General features: G+C 48.3%; 1 protein-coding gene and 1 pseudogene across 1 annotated transcript; one reads left to right on the top strand and one right to left on the bottom strand.

Annotated features, from left to right (window-relative positions):
* Window positions 1-378: 378 nt before the first annotated feature.
* Window positions 379-10,524, top strand: LOC107535644 (phosphofurin acidic cluster sorting protein 2 pseudogene; annotated as a pseudogene).
* Window positions 10,525-16,075: 5,551 nt separating this feature from the next.
* Window positions 16,076-17,017, bottom strand: LOC107535652 (olfactory receptor 1D2-like). Its single transcript, XM_016211168.2, has one exon. It carries the CDS (start codon window positions 17,015-17,017, stop codon window positions 16,076-16,078), a length of 942 nt encoding a protein of 313 aa, XP_016066654.2.
* Between the last annotated feature and the right edge of the window lie 297 nt (window positions 17,018-17,314).

Below are 17,314 nucleotides of genomic sequence, written 5' to 3'. Positions count from 1 at the left end.
GCTGAACGATCCCCTGCAGGCGGGAGGCAGACAGGCCCTGGGGGCCCAGTGACTGATCCGGGACCCAGAAGAGGGAGGAATGAGCGCGAGTCTGAGCCCAGGGCTCCCTCCTCAAGTCCAGGGCCCTGGCTGCACCCAGACCTCCCAGGGGGCTGTGGGGAGGGGTGTGCTGGTGTCACTGGGCACAGGATGGTTTTCCGTGCAGAAGGGGGTTGAGCGGTCGGCGGCCCCAGGACTGTCTGAGGGGACCCAGGGAAGTTGACCCCAGGAAGTGAGGTCACTTCCCAGTAGAACTTGGAACCCCCGTTACCAGGCACCCAATTTGTAGCAAGAGCCCAACCGCCCCCTCACTTGGCCAGAGACACCTGAGAGTGCGAGATGTTCCCTTGCCGTCTGCCCAGGGATCGGGGCTCCTGCCTCAGGAGACCCCGCAGAGACAGTTCTTCTAGTGTCTGCCGACGCTGGTTCACCCTCAGCCCCGATGTCGCTGCCGTTTTCCAGAAGATCGCCGGAGGTAACACAGGGCAGCCTGGCTGGGACCGATCCAGGCCGGGCCGCCTCTGGGAGCCATCCCTGTGCAGCCCACATTCCCGCTGGGCAGGGACAGGTTGCTGGGCGCTGGATAACCCAGAGGGCCTGTCAGGGTCACACCCCAGGACAGGGCAGGCAGGTGGGAGGGGCTTCCCAAGGGCCTCTGATCTGTGCCGGTGGGAATCTTGGGCCCTCAGGCTGTCACTCCTTTGCCTTTCCAGGGGAGGTCTGAGCAGATCGCGGTGTGTGTGTGTGTGTGTGTGTGTGTGTGTGTGTGTGTGTGTCTTGGGAGTGGAGGGTCACAGGGGTCTGGAACCAAAAAAAGAGGGCTCTGAGGCTTTCTGCCTGGTGACTGGGAACTGTCTTTTCAGAGCTCCACACGGGACAAACGACAGGAGCAACCTCAGCTCCATCCCCCTGCAGGAGGCCCAGGTGCCCCCCACGTCCACAGGAGCGCAGCACAGGCCCAGGGTGAGTGCAGGTGCCGAGTTCACCCAAACTCCAGGGCCCCCTGCAGTCACAGGGGCCCGGGTTCCAGAAGCCGCCCTGCTACTCCCCTGAGATCCCTCCTAGAGTCCAATTTCCAGAGGAATCTAGGTCCTTGTCCCTGTCCAACCCCCCCCCCGCCCCCATTCCCATGGTCCTGCCTCCTTCAGGCCAAATGTAAAGTCACAGTCCACAAAATTTTAGGAATATCAGAAGAGAGACTTTGGTACCATTTAACTCCATAACAATGAGGGGATTTATGGTCTCTGCAAAGCCTGTGCTTTGAAGGGTTGGGAAAAAGGAAAACTACTTTGACACTTCTAAGATATGTTATTATAGATGCAAAAAGACAATAGAGACAATAGACAGGCTCAGTTAAAGCAAAGATTGGCCTTTGTAGGGAAGATGCCTGTCTAGGCCATGAACTACCCACCATAAACTGCTTTTAGTTAAAAAGTTTTAATTTCTGCCATAGCCAGTTTCTCTCTGTGGCTCGAGCATCGGCCTGTGGACTGAAGGGTCCCGGGTTCGATTCCAGCCAAGGGCATATGCCTCCTTTGCTGGCTCCATCCCTGGATCCGGTCAGGGCATGTGAGGAAGGCAACCAATTGATGTGTCTCTCAAATTGATGTTTCTCTCTCTCTATCCCCTTCCCTTCCTGAAATCAATAAAGATATGTTTAAAAACAAAACAAAACAAAACCCACATTTACATCCCAGGAACAAAAGCCACTGTATGAAACCAGTAACACCATTTAGGGATAGAAAATGTCTAACACTAGACAGGGACAAGGTGGTCTGAGGGCAATAAGCAACCCAGACAACTGAAAGCCCTTTACATGTAACTATCATAATTTTTATTAAGCTAGTTATGTTTTCCTTGTGCACCCACTGTCATGTGAACCTTATGATATGTTTGATCAGATGAATTAAGACACTACTATTTCAATTTCAAAACCGATCATCAGAATATCCTTGCCTAGGAGGTGGGAGAAATCAGCAGGTTCCCAAGTTAAAATTTTCATATCTAACAAGGGAGACAGCTGTTGTTTCCATCAGGAAACCATAAGGAGATAATAACAATATAAAAATCACTTTATGTACATTTAACCAGTACAATTAGGTGATACACGAACAAGGTTTGGGCGGCAGTCATTTGTGAGCGCACAGCCCTTGCGGGGAGAGCTGTCTGCCTCCCTGGTCTAGGGCTTCTGGTCCCTGAAAAGTCTTTGTTCATGTAGATGGAGGCGAGTGTCAGAGACGGGGACCCGTGTCCACCGGCGGTTAGGCCCCGATAGGTGAGGTCCCTTTGAACACCTTTGGAGAGAGTCTTCAATTAATGTCTTTCTCAAAAGACAAAAACCTCTTGGGAGTACTGGGAAATGAATGCTACTAATTTATCGGCCCCTACAACCTTGTTAGTGAGTCATTGATGACTGTAGAATGTCTGCTTTTAGTTTTCCTTCTATTTGGGAAACAAAAAGATTTAAAAATCAGCAATATTTAAAACAGAGTTGTAAAAACAATAATCTTCCTCCGTTCATTTAGTCCCATCTCTAGTTTTTTTTGTTTATCCTGATTATTTGCCAGTATTGTCAGGAATTCAGTTATTCCTTAGAGCTCTATAAATCTTCATTCAGTTCAAAGATCTGACCTGCTTAGAAACCTGTAATTTAGGGTAAGCCAGGGTCCTTTTCATGGATTTTTCTAAAGATGTAACATATTTATCAATACGTTAGGTAAACCAATGAGTGTCTATGAATGGCAAACTTAGAGTGGCATGGCTAGAGATTTGACTATAATGCAATTGATAACTTTCCTCTTTTGTAAGAGGTAACATTTCAAGACAATAATTCCTGGTAAGTAATAATTACTGTGAAATGACATAGAGAATAATATGAAGTCCATATGTGTGTGTGTGTACATGTATTGAGATTCAATACACAATTTTAATATATAAGGAACAAATAATATGTAATATTCTAAACATTATTGCAAGTGTGTAGTGAGCACTGGAAAGAATTCATAAACTCCCAATGTGTGGGCCACAAATATTGGGAACCACTGCGGGATGTCCCCACAGGGAACCATCAGTCTTGGCTTGCCCGGTGTCTCTGACAGGACACCTGTTACCCCTGAGAGTTTCCTGTTTGAACTTGGCTTTGAATCTTTGCAAGTTCCTTCTTAGGGCAGGTGGAACTCTTTAGAACATCCATTTTAATAAACGTATAAGTACACAAGCAGAACAGTTCTTCTTATTACTTTTGTTTGGCAAAGTTTCCCATGTAATTTCAAGCATGTTCAATAGGCCTAATTTAGTTTAAAAATGTTTCTTTTATAAGGAGGGAGAATAAATCCTTGAGGTATTCAGGACTCTTGGAAATAACTTAAAGTCATCTCTCAGTGAAAAAGTCTCTTCAAATTTAAACTGTAGGAAGGTTGTCAGATATACTTAACTAAAAGATTATATCATAAACTCTTGTAAATCTTGGTAAAACAAACATATATTTAATGCTAACAACTCTACAAGACATTAATCGAACTTCCAAATAGCTTTAATATTAACTATTTTGTCCAGACTACAGAATTCTGCTTATTTATATAACTATTTTCTCTTTTGGTGTCAATAAAAGATTATATCCCAGTAATACTATGCAGAGGCTGGCAATTCACCACACATAATGCACAGAGGAACACATACCACATAAAGACCATGCTCACAATTCGAATTACTAATTCTTGCAGCGAAAGGTAAAAAGTTTTTTTAATCCTTGCCTGAGGATATTTTTTCATTGCTTTTCAGAGAGAGTGGGAGAGAGAGAGAAACATGGAGGTCAGAGAGAAAAACCGATTGGTTGCCTCCGGCACACACCCCAACCCGGGCCCAGCCTGCTACCAAGGTGCATGCCCATGGCCAGAATCGAACCCAGGACCCTTCAGTCCCCCGGCTCACGCTCTAACCACTGAGTCAGACCTGCTAGGGTAAGAATATATAGTTGTATAAACTTAAAACTTTCACAAAATTTTATAGCGTTAACAACCTTTTATAGACTTTTCTACAACTTTCACAAACCTTCTTCCCCATCAGAAATAACTGTCCTTGGAACGACTCACTGTCTTCCTTTCCCTGATAAAAGGCCCTTCATTCCTCATGCCTTCTATCATCACACCTACAGAATTTCTTCCAATGGAACTTGAACTTTTAACTCTTAGAAGCCTTGATTTCCAATGTTAACCAAAAAAGTAAACAACCAGCATTGCTTAGATTGACGGTTATGAGCATATTTTAAAAACTCACTGTCACGAAACAAACCTTCAACAAAGCACAAGATATTACACCGACAGCTCCAAATCCACTTTACAGGTTTTCAGTAATAAAAAGCCCAAAGCAGGCAAAATTAAGACTTGCCCAGCAATGAATATTTCAGTATTTCATGTTATTTCAAAATATCTAGATATTCAATAATTTTAAATAAAACTCACTAATTTGGAAAGGAATAGTTGACATGAGTTAAAGTGATTTGTTTAGGTGGTTGAGGGTGTGTTGTTGTGGGTTTTTTCTATTTTGATAAGATTTACCTTGCAGAGATTTGTATTTTAAAAGTTGGCCAAACACTGGCCAGTGTGGCTTTGTGGTTAGAGTGTCAGGAGACAAACTGAAGGGTCCTGGGTTCGATTCCTGGTCAAGGGCCCCTACTTGGGCTGCAGGTTCTCTCCCTGCCCCCGGTCAGTGTGCACAGGGGAGGCAACAAGTAGGCAGTTGGGCCACTTGTCTCTCTCACATTGATGGTTTTCTCTCTCTGTCGTCTCTCTCTCCTTCCCCCCTGCCTTCCACTCTTTCAAAAGGCAATGGAAAAAATATCCTGGGGTGAGGATTACAAAAATTAAAAATAAAAAAGGCCCAGACTAGATTCTTGGTGAAGTCAGGTACTTGCATTTCAAAGATCCTGGGACTTTGGTTTCACAATGTCAATTATCTATAAGCCACTTGAGATGCCCTGGGCTGCGGATGGGGAGGGAGTTGGGGCAGGTGGAAGGATTCGGTGGGTTTTGAATTGTTTCAGGAGCCACACCTCTGGCCCTGTGAAGACTTCATTTGTAAAAGAAGGACAGTCATTTTCAATAGCTCAGGCACTGGGTTGCCACCCAAATGTTGGCAAGGAACTGACAAACCCATTCACGCACATTGGGAATGTTTCTTTCTATTTGGGCACTTTTTTCTAGTTTACAGAAACCACACAGCTTAGGGCCGTCTCCGAGAGCCATAAAGGCTTTTGGATATATGGAGCCTCTGTCCATTTCCTCTGGAAATGGTAAAACAGGTCCCAGCTGCAAGACAGTATTAAAATGAGTGGTGCCATTAACTGGCCAAACCTCTCTATTGCCCACTTTGTATTGGGACCAGGCCATGTTACAAAAGATTAGCCTTTTCTAGAGGGGCTCAGGGTCATATTTCTCCCAGTTGGCAAGTATGTCCCCCAAAAGGGGACTCTCAAGGCACTGTGGCCTGGTTGCCCATCTACAGGGAGACCTATGTAGGAAGCCAAGAGTTAGAGGCATCTCTGCAAGTCTCTGGGCTCTTTGGGCCATTCTGAGTAGGACGGGTGCCCTGTTAAGCTGCCTCTCAGGCTCTCATGGAAGATAATAATAGAGAAACGATGGTTAGCAAACCTTCAGTCAGTCTCCAGATGCATTTCCTCTTGGGAGGTTCCTTTAAAATCAAGATTTTGGTCCAGTATCTGGTTCATTTAGTTCTAAATACATATTACCCTTCTGGAAAAAGCATATGTGGGCATTACTTATTTCATTTTAAAAAACACACACACAGACAAAACCCAGAAAAGACACCCATCTCGCCTTACCAGGTGAATGGGGCAGATTTGATGAGCAAAGATAGAAATATATCTCACAACATTCCCTAGTTGGAGGGAAACAGGCTGTGATTTAGAAACAGACATTGGTTAAGTATTCCTGCCATTTGTACAGAAGCTTTACTCCAAAGGGAAGGCAATTAGTTGGGTGTGGTTAAAGCAAATAAAGTAGCCCCAGTACCTACAGGGGCCTCAGTGGCTTCCCATTTATGATAATTCCAACTTCTCCCAAACTGTCCCTGAGAAGGGGAACCACCCTTGCAGCAGCCCTGAGCCTGCTTTTGTTTGTCTTTTTCTAAGTCCCATTTCAGCCTCTGATAGTCCTTAAAGTGGACAGACGTCTCCACAGGAGTTGTCTTGCAAAGCTTATTGAGTAATCCTGCTGCTTTTGCTCCCAGAAAGCAGTAGGTATATTAATTAAAGTAGCTCAGAGGAGCCAGGGTCACATGTTCCAACAGCTAAACCCCTCTGTGAACCCATCAGGGTCAAGGAGAACACTGGGAACAATTGCTGGTTCCCCTCTGGCTGAGACCAGCTTTTATCCAAAGTGAGCTGTTAGAATTCCCCTCCTCAGTTTCCCCTCAGGCAGCAGGGAGTGTAGGGGAGGAGACCCCAGGGGAGGGAAGGGAGGGGAAAGGGGAGTGGGGGGGGGAAAGCCCAGGGAGCAGAGGGTCCGGGGAGGAGCTGTGCAAGGGGGAGGGTGGGCTGTTGGCATTTATTAGCCTCTGAAGAGTTCAGAGACAGTCCCTAAAATTTCTAATTACATCCTTTCTAAAAGAATGCATCTGTGCTTCTCCTTAGAAATTTCTAATTTCCAATGCAAGCACACTTTGCATTCATTCATGCAGTTTTAAAGCCAACACTTTTGTAATATTTTCAAGAAATAATTACTTTAGGCACCCAAAGAAAACTGCATTTTGGCCATGTATAAGTTAATATTTTCTAGTTTAATCTTCCCATTTCTGTTTCCTACCAGGACTATTAATGAGGGCTGGGGTCTGAAAGGTCCCGACCTTGGAGGCACAAATTCCCATGTTAAATTTAGTGTGGATTTTTTGTTTGTTTGTTTTTTAAATATGTGCAGAGTCTGAGCAAATTTTCTAAGGATGTTATGTAGTGGGTGAATGTGTGCTGCTTATGGGCCGAGCTCCACAGAGCTCTCACCCCTGGAGTCCCATTCAACCCTCCTACGTGCCTTGGTTTCCCTCTAGACTGTCTAAAACAGCCTGAAGGGCTCGGGTGTTGACTAACCAATCATATGGGAGTTCCCCGGGAGGAGCCAGTCAGTTTAATTAGAGTTGAACTGGACTTTCCCTAAGGGCCCCCTCGTTCATCATGAGGAGTCACCTCTGACACCTCCGCTAAGATTCTCAGTCGCCTATGAACACCCAATATTTGCTTTGCAGGGAGGATGTTTCCCTTTATCTTCGGAGCTCAAGCAGTTCAGCTCTCATTTATAGGGTGAATGTTTTTGGCTCAGACCCTCAGAAAACAATTCCAATTGAAAAGCCAGAGTTAAAGACCAGTCACCCATTTTCCCTCCTGTCTTGCCTTAGCCTGGGTTCTGTTCACCATTAACCTTAGTTCCACTTTGAGGATTGAAATCACAGCTCAAATAAAGTCAGACCCTCTTCCACAAGCAAGGGAAGGTCCTGGATACAAGAGAAAATTCACCCAAGTTCACATGATGGGTGAGGAACCCGTGGGCTTAATGGGCCTTTGCTGGATCCAGGCACCGGGTCTTGGTCAGCAGGGTGGTCCTGGGTGAGCTTCTTTGGATTCCTGCCACACTACACCAAGTAAATGTCAACGTAAGAAACATTCAACATGTGAAGAATTTTTGTGAGTTTATTTGAGCCAAAGTATCGAAAATTACCGGGAGGCCAAATATCAACGCTTTGAGATAATGCTCTGGAAAGTGGCAGTTTTACACCTTATTTTATAGTTTACAGTCAAAACGGGAAGCGTATGAGGGTTCCATGAAATCCAGTGCTGATGGGTTAGGGAGGTGGGAGGAAGCAAAGCTGGGAAACCATACCAATGAGGAGATTAGTAGTCTCTGCAGAGCAGTGACTGTGCCTTGAGGGGTCTAGAAAAAGGAAAATGACTTAGACATTCCAAATATATGTTTTCATAGATGCAAAAGGACTATAGACAGGCTCAGTTAAGGTAAAGACCGACCTTTGTCAGGGAAGATGCTGGCATAAGATGTGCCTACTCATCATCAATTACTTTTACTTAAAAAGTTTTCATTTCAGACCATCCTTTGTGGTTACTTTAGGTCTCTGAGTTTGCAAGGCCGCCATGCAGGCCTTCCTTGACCTTTTGTTCACACACTCCTGAGATCACGTCTATCCCACCTCCTCCACCAATGACTAAGTGTTTGGGGTTGGGTGTGAGCTGCAGTCCCCAACCCGCCTGGCAGTTCATGAGCTGCCTCTGATAGCATGTCCCTCCTCAGCCCTGAAGGCGCAAGCATCAGCCCTGAAGGCGCAAGCATCAGCCCTGAAGGCGCAAGCAGCTGCAGCTTCACCACCACCCACGGGCCTGGCCAGTGCGCCCACCACCCTCCAGACAGCAGTGCCCTTGAAGCAGTTCGATCCCCGGGAGGTGGACTTCTCCAGCCCCACCTGTGTGCCCAGGCTGTGCACCCTGACCTTAGAGAAGCTGGCGGTCTTCCAGGAGCTGGAGAATGACCTTATGTCCATCACGATTGCCGGGAAGATGCAAGGCTCCAAGAGCATCCTGAGGTCCCATGAGATTGTGCTGACCCCAGTGGACAAGAGGAGACCGACCTGGAGCTGACCTTCTCTGAAATACCCGCGCTTCCTCAAGGGAGAAGGCAACAAGCTACAGGTCCTGCTGCAGGAGAGCAAGGGCTTTAGGAGCCGCACCATCCTGGGCTGCAGGTACCTGGGCTACAAGACTCTGGCCGAGGGCACCGTTCACATGGCCCAGGCGATGCAGCGCCCTCCCCAGGGCGGCCAGGTGCTGAGCCCCTGCAGCAGCCCCAAGGAGGCCTCCCCCAAGGTGGCCGAGATCTGGGTCTACCCCCTGTCCATCCCGCCCAGCGACCACGAGGACAGCTCCAGGCAGGCGGGCCCCAGGCTGAGTCCACCGACAGCTACTCTGAGGGGGAGTCTGAGCGCTTGTCCTCCGAGTAGGAGCCAGCGATGATGCGGGCACGGGCGGGACCTGGATGAGAACAGCTTCCACCTGGAGGAGCCTAAGAAGGACGGGCCATCAACAGGAAGAACGGCGGCCATGACCCGGCAACAGGACATCAAGGAAAACGTCCTGGCGACGCTGGGCAGCGTCAAAGTAGCGAAGGAGTTCCTGGGCAGCAAGGAGGACCCTGCAGGGCATGTCCCTCATGTGGAGGAGGACCTGGACCTTCTGTATGACACGCTGGAGGACCCAGTGACAGTGGCCTAGACAATGACCGTGATCGCGTCCTTAGCACCGCCAAGCCCAAGCTCAGGCCATACTTCAAAGGCCTGTCACACTCCAGCTCCCAGAAGAGACGGGGCGCATCCCCAGTGCCTGGAGGCACAAGGAGCCTCTGAGACCTGCCCATGTGACCCAGAAGGCGAGAGCCTTGGGTGGCAAGCAGCCCAGCAAGAGAGTCCCGAACTGGGTGGCCCCTGCACACCAACCCCTGGGGAGTGGTCAGCACAGCCCGATGACAACCCAGAGGCGGAGACCTCCACCCAGGACGTGTTCACCAAGAAGCACCTTCCCACGGGGCGCATCACTCTCGCCATCCCGCATCTCGTCCTTCCCTCCAGCAGCTCCAAGGGGTCGCAGGCCGGGGGCCAGGGCCTGAGCACGTCCCTGAAGGAGCAGCAGCCGATGCGGCCCCAGAACAAGCAGCCCCACTGCGGGGAGCCAGCTGCTGTTCCCCAGGAAGACCGTGCATGACCAGCTGACCCTCATCCGCATCTCGACGCCCAGCTGCCCGAGGGCATCATTGTCAACACCCCCGTGTGGCAGGGCAGTTCCCGTGGGTCATCCTGCAGTGGCTCCCCTGCCTGTTCTGTGCCCCTGCTCGCTGTCCCGTCCAGGAGCCTCCAGCACCGTCGTCTCCGGGTACAGAGAGGCTGCAGCTGCAATTCCCAGCCCCCCGCCTGTGAAGATCATGGTGGGGGGCCCAGCACCACTTCAGCCAGGTGCTGAGGCTCTCTGTGGAGCAGCTGTCCCACAAGACGCCCCACTGGCTGGGCTACATGTGCTCCTGGTCATCCCTCTGGGTTCCCACCTGGTGGCCAGGTCCCCGGCTCCGTGGATCAGCTCTACAGCCGCCCCTTACAAGACCGGGCCTGGGGCACCCGCTCCACAAGCTGGAGGTCCTGAGCGCCTGCAGGACCAGGGGACATCCTATTGAGACTCACACAGTAAATTGCGGTGGCCAACTGTGCCCTCCAGCTGCCCATTGTGGAGGCCACGCTCACCTACAAGCCGAAGAGCCCCAACAAGGAGTCCCCACAGAAGTTCATTCCCTTCCAGGGGTGGTAAATGTTGGAAGAGTGGACACATCCTCGGTCGTGACAGGAGACTCAGATGGTGGGGGACCCTCGGGCTCCAGCATGATTTCATCCGCCCAGCCGTCCAATCCCCACAGTGCGGGAGAGACATGAAGGCTGAGAAAGAGACACTCATTCCAAGGAGGCCTCAGCCACCCACCCTCCTCCTGGTCAGTGAGTTTTTATGATTTTACACAAAAGTTGTGCACCCACTGAAATATTTAGCATTGTTTTGCATATTGAAAATTTTTATTTCCATGGCATCACCCAGGATGTATTCTGAAACTGGCTTTTTCACTCACATCAGGCTGTGGGATTTGTCCGTGTCCTTACACATACTCCAGCCCCTTAGTGTCCCAGCTGTAATAGGTCTTTGCTATAACTGGTTGGTTCTGCTGTTGAAGGACATTTAGGATATTTCTAGTTTTCACCATTCTCAACAATGCTCAAGTGGACTTTCTTGGGCCCTCCGTTTTGGGCACTGGAATGGAGGTTCTCTAGAGTGTGTTGCTGAGAGTCCTTTCTGGGAGGAAGGCCCTGCACCCCTAACTCCCCTGGTGGGTGCTGTTTCAGTGGCTGCTTCAGCCACCCCCACGTCCCAGCTGCTCTGAATGTTGCCTGCTCAGGCTCATAGCCGCCCTTTCCCTGGCCAGAGGGCTTAGGTGCTCCCCATCCCTGCCCTGAGATGTAGGGGCACGGCCCGTGGGCAATAACTGAGTGGCACTGGGTAGACAAGGCTGGCTCCTTACCTCCAAGGGGGAGTGATTCCCTGGGTACAGTTCGGGTCCCAGGTCTCCTCTCAAGACCAGGCTCGATGTAATGAGCTGAGTCCACATCTCTGCTCAGCTCCATCGTCTTCTGAGGCTGCTGCTTCAGTAACCGCTTTCCCAGTTCCCACAGGCCACTCTGCTTCCAGGGAACCTGGGCCCAGGTGACTAATATCGCCAAAGTCTCTCCACAGCGGTTGTTCCAATTCCCACAGTGAGGGAGAGACGTGAAGGCTGAGAAAGAGACACTCCAGGGGCCGGGGTGGGGCGGGGAGGCTTGGGGATGAAAGAGCTCTGTGACTTCAACAAGCTGAACGAAAGCCAGCCCGGCTGAAGTTCTGGGGCCAGAAAACACAGAATAATGCTGGTTGAAGCTGTACATATATGCAGGAGCGAGACAGTAGACCTCATAGGCTGGTGTTCATATTTTTCCTAATTGTAGTAGTAAGTTCTTGAGATGCTTTATGCAGGAACATGATAGGGGGCAATTTAATTTGCATCTCTCTGCAATTAGTGACATTGAGCATCTTTTCCTAGGTCTCTTGGCCATCTGGATGTCCTCTTAGAAAAGTGCCCTTTTAGGTCCTTTGCCCATTTTTAAATTGGATTGCTTGTGTGTTTTTTTGCTATTGAGTTGTGTGAGTTCTTTATATAATTTGGATGTTAACCCCTTATCAGATGTATCATTGGGGAATATCTTCTCCCATTCATCAGATTGTCTTTCATTTCATTGGTGGTTTCCTTTGCTGTGCAAAGACTGTTTAGTTAGATGTAGTCCCATTTGTTTATTTTTTTCCTTTGTTTCCCTTGCCCGAGAAGATATAGCAGAAAAAATATTACTAAGAAAAATGCCCAAGAATTTATTGCCTGTGTTTTCTTCTTGGATTTTTATGGCCCATTTCGAGTTTTTCTCCTATGTGGGGTGGGAAGGTGGCTGCTGTCACTCATTCGTATCTGTCTGTCCCATTTCCCAGCGTCACTGATGTAACAGCCTTCACCCCACTGGAGGCTCCTGCTTCCTCTGTCCCGTATTAATGGACCATCTAAGTGGGTTGTTTCTGGGCTCTCTGTTCTGTCCCCCGGATCTATATTCTGTTTTATGCCAGTCCCCTGCTGTGATTGCTATGGCCTTGTCTTATCGGTTGATATCAGCTACTGTGTTTCCTCCAGCTCTGTTCTTTTTTCCAGGTTGCTGTGACTATTTGGGGTCTTTGGCTGATCCACATAAAATTTTGGATTTTTTGTTTTAGTTTTGTGAAATACACCCTTGGTATTCTGATGGGAATTGCATTGAATCTGGAGACTGCGTTGGGTAGTATGGACATTTAATATTGTGAATTGTTCCTGTCCAAGAACATGGTGTCTGCTTCCATTTTATTTTTATTTATTTTTGTCTCTTCTTCAGTTTCTCTCTTCAGTGTCTTATGATTTTCTGAGTACAGATAATTTACCTCCCTGGTTAAATTTATTTGTAGGTATTTGTTATTTTTTTGATGCAATTGTGAGAGGGAATTTTTTTTCATTTTGCTTTCCTGATAGTTCATTATTGGTGTATAAAAAGGAGTGAGGTGACAGATCAAGGTGATGATCTTTCCTACGGCTTGACACATGGGAATAAAGTTGTGTGAAATATGAATGGTTTGAGGATAAGCGGTTCACTTCCAGCTATGATCCTGGGTCAGAGGATGGAAACTTTTCAGGATTTATTCATGAGTGGACAGAGTTTCCTCAGCTCTTTTATTTTTAATACACAGGAAGTCCAGTTCCAGACACCCTTGTCTCTATGGGAGTTAAAATTCCACCCCCAAAGCACTCCCAGAGACCACTGATTCACCTCCATACTGTTAACGGTTCCCTTTCCACTTCTGGAATCTGGTCATTTTTCCATCTAGGATTCTGAACCTGATTATTTTTAAAGTTAAAAGTATATTATGCAGATTTTCTATGTGTTTTGAAGAGAAAGAAATGTGTTTCCCACATCTGATCATTCCTCCCATTCACAAGTCAAACCCAATGGCAACTCCACTTTCACCTCATTTAAAATAAAAATAAAATGAATAAATTTGAACATACAATAAAATATGGGAATTTGGGGTATATAGGTACTCTATAAAAAATTAAATGATATTAACTTGTTACCTTATTGAGTCAATACTACTAAAGCATTTGCCAAATTCCTTTCCCCCATTCAGTCTTCTTTCTCAAAGAAACCACTTTCCTGAATTTGATGTGAATCATTTTCAGCATGTTTGTAGTTTAGGAGACACTTCTCAAACTTTTAGTCTCAGGGTACATTTACAGTGTCAAAAATTTTGAGGACCTCAAAACCCACAGAGCTTTTTTTTAACCTGGGTTGTAGCTATCAAATTGCCATATTAGAAGGACATTTAGAATATTTATTTATTTATTCACTTAAAAAATAATGATGTGCCCATCCCATGTGAACATGGTGGAAATTTCAATGGAAAGTAATACAGATTTTAAAACAAAAACTTAGTGTGAAGAGCCGCACTGTTTGACATGTTTTCAAATCTATGAAGCGTCTGGTTTGCTAGCAGGTCGGGGGCGCCAAGATGCCTCTGCCTTCCGCGGCGACGGCGGATTTTGGTTGAAGGGCGTGAGGACACAGGGCCTTGTGCCAACATGACCGGAAAGGGGGGTTGTGACAGTCTCGCGGGTAACTGTGGCTGCTCCTCTTTGCCACTGCATCGCACCCGGGCACCTGGCAGTTTCTCAGAGGTCAGTAGCCACGTGCAACCTGACGCCACGTCAGTGAACTTTTCCTCCTCTGTGACATCAAAGCTCACTGGTCTGTCTTGCCTTTGGGAAGCTGCTGAGCTCACCATGGCAGACACAAGTCTTCCAAAATTTTCCTCTTTGCTTGAAAGCTCAAATGTTATGGGCAGCAGATCCTGCTGGTTGTTTTCCTAACAGGGATAGGCTGACTTCATTCGGTTCTGAGAACATCTCCGGCAAGTACTGAAGTCTAAATAACCATTGTTTGTCAGTCAGTTGTTCTTTCAAAGAGAAGCTGCCCTGGAGCAGGACACAGATGCTGCCGAAGCTGGAGTGGGAGCCCCGGGGCCCTGTGGGGGCCCTGCCCGCGGTGGGCTTCTCATGCTGGGTCTGCTGGCCGCGGTTTCTGGTGCAGAGAAGGCTGAAGAAAGCTGGAGAGGCTGAGGTGTAGACCCCAGGGCAGGGGTGGGAGATGGGCTTCCAGGGGACATTTGTACAGGGAGGAGGGGCTGGGCTCGGTCCCGGAAGGTGGCCCTGCGGGCTGGGGAGGGCTGGGCTTTAAGCACACTGAGGGCCGCCGGGTGGCCGTGAGGTGCCCTGAGCCCGGTCCCATTATAATAACCTGGTTATTCAATAACAGGAGGGGGTGAGGGCAGACGGAATGGTGTAGCCTGCCAGCCCCCAGCTCGGCCAGGGAGCTGCAGTGAACACCCTCAGGTCCGGTCCCCGCAAGCAGCTGGGGGAAGGGCCTGGACAGTAGAGGCGCGCCCAGCGAGCCTGGGGGACCCGGACAGGGCCACCTGTCAGTGGTACCTGGGAGCAAGTCCGTGGCCAGGGAGGCGAGGCCACTGCAAGGGTGGGGAGGTTTGATATTTAAGCTGCTGAACAAATGAGCCCCTATCTCTCTCTCTCGCTGCCTGCCCCCGACTCCTGACTTGGGGGGCCCTGCACCTGCCCACAGGGCCCACAGCCACGTGGACTCCACGCAGTGGACTAACGGACTTTAACTAGCCTAATGCTCCATCGGCCCCAGCTCCAGTGTGGAAATGACCCTTTGAACACTGGCCCTGCTTTTGGCTCTGCTGGAGCCCCAGCGGCACCTTTTCCAGGACTGTGTTAAGGGGCTTTGCAACCCGAGACATAGAATTCCACGCCAATAAAAGCCATTCACTCTCCCTTCCGAGTTTTAGAAAATTCCTTTTCTAAAGGTATTGCAAGAACCACCCACTCCCACTAAACTTGGGGGAAAAGGACCTACTGATTTCTCTGGCAACAAACCCACTTCCAAACTCATCTGCAAATCGAAATGTCACACCCATTCCCCCAAGCCAAGCTCTCCAACCCCAGTAACCCCCAAGTCGTCTTTGACGTGGACATCCAAGGCAAACAAGTTGGTTCAATTGTCTCAGAATTATTTGCAGATATTGTACCAAAACTGCAAAATATTCCTGTGCATTGTGTACAGGAGAAAAAGGCATTGGACACACCATTGGGAAACCTCTTTCAACATGAGAAATGTTCAAACCCGTAGTGAACTTTCATGAGTTTATTTAAGCCAAACTGATGGCAATTGCTGGGAAGCAAAAACTCAAGGGACTGAGAAAATGCTCTGGATACTGGCAGGTTTACCCCTTATATTTGCCTGGAATACAGGGGCTGTGTCCAGAGGGCCTGTGGGTGAGTCCTAAAGCAGGGAGCTGACCTGGCCCCGCCGCAGGTAAGGGGCAGCCTCACCCGGGACACCTGCAGAGGGGTAGCACACAGTGTCTTCTAGAAACGGCTTCTATGCGGCAGGCTCCTTAGAAAAGGCCAGAGCTCAGGAACATGAGCGTATGGGTGTCAGAGGACACAAGTGGTCTCCCTAGGCTCTAACTGGATATATCTGGATAAGTCTGGGACTGTGGTCCTGTGCTCAGGCAAGTTAAAGGATTTGAGCCTGCAGACTTCTAGTATTAGTGTTAGTGTGACTTGACTTATTACCAATGCTGGTGAGGTCTGGGCGGCTTTGGGTTACACATACATGTCTTTTCTTTCATCACATATATGAGATCATTCTGAGCTGGAACTATGTCTAATCACTCCTGTCACCCTGATAGGATATGCCCTGCACATGGTAGAGGATAGTCCCAGTCTTCACAGTAATGCCTTGTCCAAAATTACCCTCATGTGAACCTCTGGAAGGCTTTCCCCAGGAGGAGTCTTCCCAGAGCCCCATGCATGTCCTTGTTCCTCAGGCTGTAGATGAAAGGGTTCATCATGGGGGTGACCACAGCGTACATCACTGTGGCCACTGAGTCCTTCATAGAGTCGGTTGCCAGGGGTTTCAGATAGACCATAGAAAGTGTCCCATAGAAGAGGGAGACCACAGCCAAATGGGAGGCACAGGTGGAGAAGGCTTTGTACTTGCTAGAGGCTGAGGGTATTCGGAGGATGGCTGTGGCAATCCAGACATAGGACAGAATTATGATCCCTAAGGGGGTGAAGAAGAGGAAGGATCCCGTGGCAGTCTGTACCATGTGGATGACTTGGGTATTGGAACACGCGAGCCTCAGCAAGACATTCATCTCACAGAAGATGTAGTGGATCTTCCGGGACCCACAGAAGGTGACCCTGGCCATGAGGAGGGTGAGGAAGAGACCATAGAGGAAAGAGATCAGCCAACAGGAAGAGAGGAGCAAAATACAGAGCCCAGGACTCATGACTGTGACATAGTGAAGTGGACGGCAGATGGCTACGTAGCGGTCATATGCCATTGTGGCCAGGATGCAGTTGTCCAGTGTCACCAAGGAGACCAGGAAGTAGAGCTGTGTCAGGCATCCTGCATAGGAGATGGCTTTGTTCTGGGATCGAAAGTTCACCAGTGTCTTGGGGACTGTGTTGGTGACAAAGAAGAGATCAGTGAAGGAGAGGTTGGCCAGAAAGAAGTACATGGGAGTGTGCAGTCGCACATCAGTGCCTATGGCCAGGACGATGAGGGCATTTCCCACCACCGTGACCAGGTACATGGACAGGAACATCCCAAACAGGACGCGCTGGTCTTCAGGACTCTCTGAGATCCCCAGGAGTATGAAGTCTGAGACCCCACTCTGGTTACCTCCAAACATTTCTCCAACTGTCTGCAATATTAGCACCAACAAACATTTACTAAGTGTACTCAATTGAGTAAAGACATTCAGATTAGCAAAATCAACTATTTTCTTAGCATTGAAAATGTCTAAATAAATTTTATAAATTTTTTAAAACATAAGCAACAAAGTATTAATAGAGAAAGCTTTCTGCAACTTACTCATTCCAGCAACTTCTAATCTGGCCTCCTCAATATTATAGAAACAATGCCTTGTCTTATTTAAAAGGCATTGTTATCGTCTTATAACACTCTTGAAGTACTTAAAGATTAGTAT

This window comes from Miniopterus natalensis, chromosome 17, assembly GCF_054644295.1.
Source record: "Miniopterus natalensis isolate mMinNat1 chromosome 17, mMinNat1.hap1, whole genome shotgun sequence".
Classification (NCBI taxonomy): Eukaryota; Metazoa; Chordata; class Mammalia; order Chiroptera; family Miniopteridae; genus Miniopterus; species Miniopterus natalensis.
The sequence above is the reverse complement of the archived record's forward strand: the minus strand, read 5'-3'. Positions and strand labels throughout refer to the sequence as shown.

What these genes read in the sequence shown, in the direction of transcription:
- LOC107535652 (XM_016211168.2), bottom strand. Translation starts at nt 17,017, where the DNA reads ATGTTTGGAGGTAACCAGAGTGGGGTCTCAGACTTCATACTCCTGGGG.